This window comes from Simochromis diagramma, unplaced genomic scaffold (genome assembly GCF_900408965.1).
Source record: "Simochromis diagramma unplaced genomic scaffold, fSimDia1.1 OVJJ01000425.1, whole genome shotgun sequence".
Lineage (NCBI taxonomy): Eukaryota > Metazoa > Chordata > Actinopteri > Cichliformes > Cichlidae > Simochromis > Simochromis diagramma.
In genome coordinates this window covers 149,335-154,192 of record NW_024387005.1, presented here as the reverse complement: position 1 = coordinate 154,192, position 4,858 = coordinate 149,335, and the positions used below count along the sequence as shown (strand labels likewise).

The 4,858-nt window shown below is 54.0% G+C and overlaps 1 protein-coding gene across 1 annotated transcript; it reads left to right on the top strand.

The window, feature by feature from the left end:
* Window positions 1-3,943: 3,943 nt before the first annotated feature.
* LOC120739271 (cyclin-dependent kinase 2-like) lies at window positions 3,944-4,858 on the top strand. Its single transcript, XM_040040989.1, has one exon. It carries the CDS (start codon window positions 3,944-3,946, stop codon window positions 4,856-4,858), a length of 915 nt encoding a protein of 304 aa, XP_039896923.1.

Below are 4,858 nucleotides of genomic sequence, written 5' to 3'. Positions count from 1 at the left end.
TTATCACAGTCAGCCGTAATGTTTTTGCGTTGACGGGTGCAATGTCTAACGTCTTGGTCATGGCCATTAGGCAACACGCTGCCATGCAGCGGACAGGCTTATATTTAAGCAGTTCTACGGTCAGGGCTCGTCGTGCGTACAATTTCATGGCTAAAGACCGTATACGCGGCTCCGTTGCGAATGCATCTCGATTTGCCGTCTCACCCGCATGCTCTAGGAGCATGTACTTGCAAAGCACGCTGATCGCAGTCTCTGTGTGCGTGGGGAATAGGCTGCCTTTTAGTGTCACTGTTATCTCTTGCAGTTTTCGCCGTACACCGTCCACTGTAGTACATTGCTCGTCGTCCTCGTCACAGTTGGGGTCCGCGGTAACCGCTTTCACAGGCCAGCGATACGCGAGACACACATGCTGCAACCCCACGGTCCTGAAAACGCAGTGCATGTGACACGAAAGCATCAAACATGCCGCACGTGTAGATCTAATCTCGTGCAACAGGTCCTGGAGCTCGATGCCGTTTTGCAGTGACGTTACCACATGTCTGTCCAACAGATCGAGTGTGGCCGAAACCACCGTGTGCACATCCGCGGATGTGCAGAGTGGTACGATGTATGCAAACCACGACACCGCGGCCAGTCTGTAATTGTTGTACCTCTCCAGGTTTATGCCATGCAGGCCTTGGGCGTGCACCAAAGCCGCTGGTGCGTGGACACGATGTAGACGAACTTGACTCACGGCGGCCTTGTTCAGATCCTCCTTAGTCATCGACTGTAAGCCGAATTCCATGTCTGGCGTGGGAATGACAAGTTGGTCATCGGTGTTCGCCGCACAGTCGGAGTTGCCACGAAGAACACATGTGTCAGCTGGTTGATTTACAGGGGCGCAAGAACCTTGTTTCCTCCTTCTGGACAACAGTCCCACAATCCGCTCTGGGGGCCCTTTGTTGCGATCCATTGTAACAAAAAGTAACAGCATAGGTCAATAGAAAGCTCACAACATGCACCACATCAATGTGCTCAACCTCAACTCAATACAAAACGGTCGTTGCAGGTCGGCGGGCTTGGAACTGCAGGTCGGGAACGTTGGAACTGCAGGTCAGGAACGTTGGAACTGCAGGTCGGCGGGCTTGGAACTGCAGGTCGGGAACGTTGGAACTGCAGGTCGGCGGGCTTGGAACTGCAGGTCGGCGGGCTTGGAACTGCAGGTCGGGAACGTTGGAACTGCAGGTCGGCGGGCTTGGAACTGCAGGTCGGGAACGTTGGAACTGTAGGTCGGGAACGTTGGAACTGCAGGTCGGGAGCGTTGGAACTGCAGGTCGGGAGCTTTGGAACTGCAGGTCGGGGGGCTTGGAACTGCAGGTCGGGGACGTTGGAACTGCAGGTCGGGAGCTTTGGAACTGCAGGTCGGGAGCTTTGGAACTGCAGGTCGGGGGGCTTGGAACTGCAGGTCGGCGGGCTTGGAACTGCAGGTCGGCGGGCTTGGAACTGCAGGTCGGGAACGTTGGAACTGCAGGTCGGGAGCTTTGGAACTGCAGGTCGGGGGGCTTGGAACTGCAGGTCGGGGACGTTGGAACTGCAGGTCGGGAGCTTTGGAACTGCAGGTCGGGAGCTTTGGAACTGCAGGTCGGGGGGCTTGGAACTGCAGGTCGGGGACGTTGGAACTGCAGGTCGGCGGGCTTGGAACTGCAGGTCGGCGGGCTTGGAACTGCAGGTCGGCGGGCTTGGAACTGCAGGTCGGGAACGTTGGAACTGCAGGTCGGGAGCGTTGGAACTGCAGGTCGGGAGCTTTGGAACTGCAGGTCGGGGGGCTTGGAACTGCAGGTCGGGAGCTTTGGAACTGCAGGTCGGGAGCTTTGGAACTGCAGGTCGGGGGGCTTGGAACTGCAGGTCGGGAACGTTGGAACTGCAGGTCGGGTTGGAACTGCAGGTCGGCGGGCTTGGAACTGCAGGTCGGGGGGCTTGGAACTGCAGGTCGGGGACGTTGGAACTGCAGGTCGGCGGGCTTGGAACTGCAGGTCGGCGGGCTTGGAACTGCAGGTCGGGAACGTTGGAACTGCAGGTCGGCGGGCTTGGAGCTGCAGGTCGGCGGCGTTGGTGCTGGTCGGCGGCCTTGGTGCTGTAGGTCGGCGGCGTTGGTGCCGATCTGCTTCATGAAGGTAGACCCACCCTCGGCGCTTTCAGCGTCAGGCTCTACCGTTACCATAGACCGATGGAGTCACAGGTCAATGGCCAGCATGTACGTGGACGTAGAGTGGCGGAACGAAAACGCTCTATCTTTCAGAGAGATTCGAAGGTGTTTCAGGAACAAGAGCTGTCAACTAAAGGTTCCTGCCTCGTACGAAGATGGAACCGTGACCGCGAGAGCTAGATGGACACCCGGGATCCCAATGGCAGTTCAGAAATACTGGAGCGACTGGAGTGACACTGTCACCTGGTCTCTAGGCTGAAAGTGGCGATGGTTGTCTTTTATTTGAATAATGTAATCAAAGTATTGTGTAGTACATGTGAATAACAATAAAGTCTTCAATGTCACAATGAACCCAATGTCGTTTGTATTTCTTTTGTCGTATCAGGGTTTCGGTGGACGTGACGCTATTGTTACATTACACACAGACGCAATAAAAAGGCAGTACACTGACAATAAGTGTCCAGCAGGCAAGCCGGCGGGCATTATATCGTCGACCTGTGGGGACGGCGGGCAGTAACGTGCTGTGCTGTGTTGCCTTGTGTTTGTTGATCATACATAGGGACGGCATGAGGGAGGGTTTCATCATTACTCTACAACGATGAGATACCTAAAACGTTTTAGATTTACTACGTCTATATACTCAGAGAGCTTCACAAAGGACTTATTGGAACGCCTCAGGAACAAGGCGTTTGTTTCGTATTCCACGGTGATCAGATCTACCGGTGACCAGACGCTTAGTGGTTTTGTTTATTTAAGAACGCAAGGTACTATCAACAGTGTGGATACGTACTTAAATAGCATAGCATCAAACTGCCGAGTAGAAGTAACACCAATTCCTCAGCGTGAGTCCGCCAACACCTTGCTCCGGGAGTACTCCGCGCTTGTGCAGCACGGCGGCGGTGTGCTCGAACAGCAACACGGAGAGGAATTCGATATCAGAGCGGTGACACGGTATACGTTTGCCTCAACAGGCTACACTTCCACGGATCTATCGTGTCTGGTGGCCGACCTGGAGACATCCAACTACGTGTCGCACATAGTATTATTGCAGGAAGATACCGTGTGTGGGTTCATACATGCGAAAGATGCCAAGTGCTCGCGGCGCATTAGGAAATCATTAAGCGGCAACCTGATTATCGACCCAGTCGACGCGGGCACAACTGACGGGGACGCCATTGACTTCTACAAGTCTATAGTGTCCAACGGAAACGCTGCCGTTCTATGTGCGAAAGACCAAAGAACGGACGACGTGAACAACGTAATCGCTCCGACACACAGCTCCACTTCGAAGGGGGAGTCTAAGTTGCTGGTTCGAAGATATCAGGTGGAAAACAAACCCGGGTGTTCTGATGTTATTGTTATACGCGATCCGCCAGCAGGCAGACCGATACTCGAGCAACCAGAGTCGCAGTTGCTCGCTGTGATTTCCGAGACTCAGAAACCCGAACCTGTATCGGCGAGCACTCTAGCTCGCCGCGCAACGGCTACAAGAAGAGCTAAACGATCAGCGGTCCGCCGCAGTTCCAATTCCAACAGTCGTCGATGGAACAGTGTGTTTTGCAGAGAAATTAACTGGTTGGCACGCCGTAAGCGTGCCACCGAATTACAGCCCATTACCTCGACCGACATCGACACGTGCGAAACCACCAAGGCTCTGTTCAACATCAACAACTGCGAAGTGCTTCTGCGGTTGTACCACCGCCATCGCTCTTTTGTCACTGTAGCGGATTAACATTACATGCGTCTCGCGTGAACACCATGGACAAGTACGAGATTGTTGCACAGGTAGGCGAAGGGGCATATGGTGTTGTGTACCACGTTAAGTGTCGCGTTACCGATCAACGCTATGCGTTGAAGTGCCACCGCAATTACAAAAACGGCAGTATGACGGACTCCACCGTCCGGGAACTGTCTTGCCTATCGGCTTTGAGGGGCCATCCTAATATAGTGGAGACGCTGGACTGTTTTCTTCACGATGGCGAGATAGCAACGCTCATGCCCTACCTCCCTTTAACGCTGTTTGAGGTGATCTACCAGGGTCGCTATCACTCGGGCCTGTTGCCGATTACGTTTATCGGCCGTTTCTCTCTGGAGATCGCCGACGCTCTGGCTTACATGCACGGGCTTAACATGATACACAGAGATCTGACACCTGCTAATGTGTTGCTCACAGCGGACACGCTAACCGTGAAGGTGGCAGATATGGGCCTTTCTAGGTATGCTGCGAAGTCCATGAGTTCTGGGTTGGTAACGGAGTCCTACAGAGCCCCGGAATTATTTGACACAAAGAAGGAGGGTATCGCGCAGTACACCTGCGCTATCGACATGTGGAGCCTGGGCGTGCTGATAGTAGATGCCATGGAGGCGACGATGACCTTTCACAGTAAAAACTTTCCAACGTATAAAATCATCAAGGAAACTCTCGGTCGCGACGACCATGAATACGAAAGCATCTGGAATCCCATGTGTGTAATGCCCACCCTGATGCGGTGTACGGCGGTGAAGAGAATCGCGTTGGCATTGCTTCAGTACGACCCGAAGCGCAGACTCACCGTGCGGACGTTACTGGATGACAGTAGATGGAAACGGATCGCCGCCGCGATCGCCGATGTTGATATTGACCGTGTGAAACGTTACGCTGGCATTCAGCGCACAGCCTGTAAATCACACTAG

Bases quoted from the DNA above. Each gene is read 5' to 3' on its own strand.
- LOC120739271 (XM_040040989.1), top strand. From the start codon at position 3,944: ATGGACAAGTACGAGATTGTTGCACAGGTAGGCGAAGGGGCATATGGT.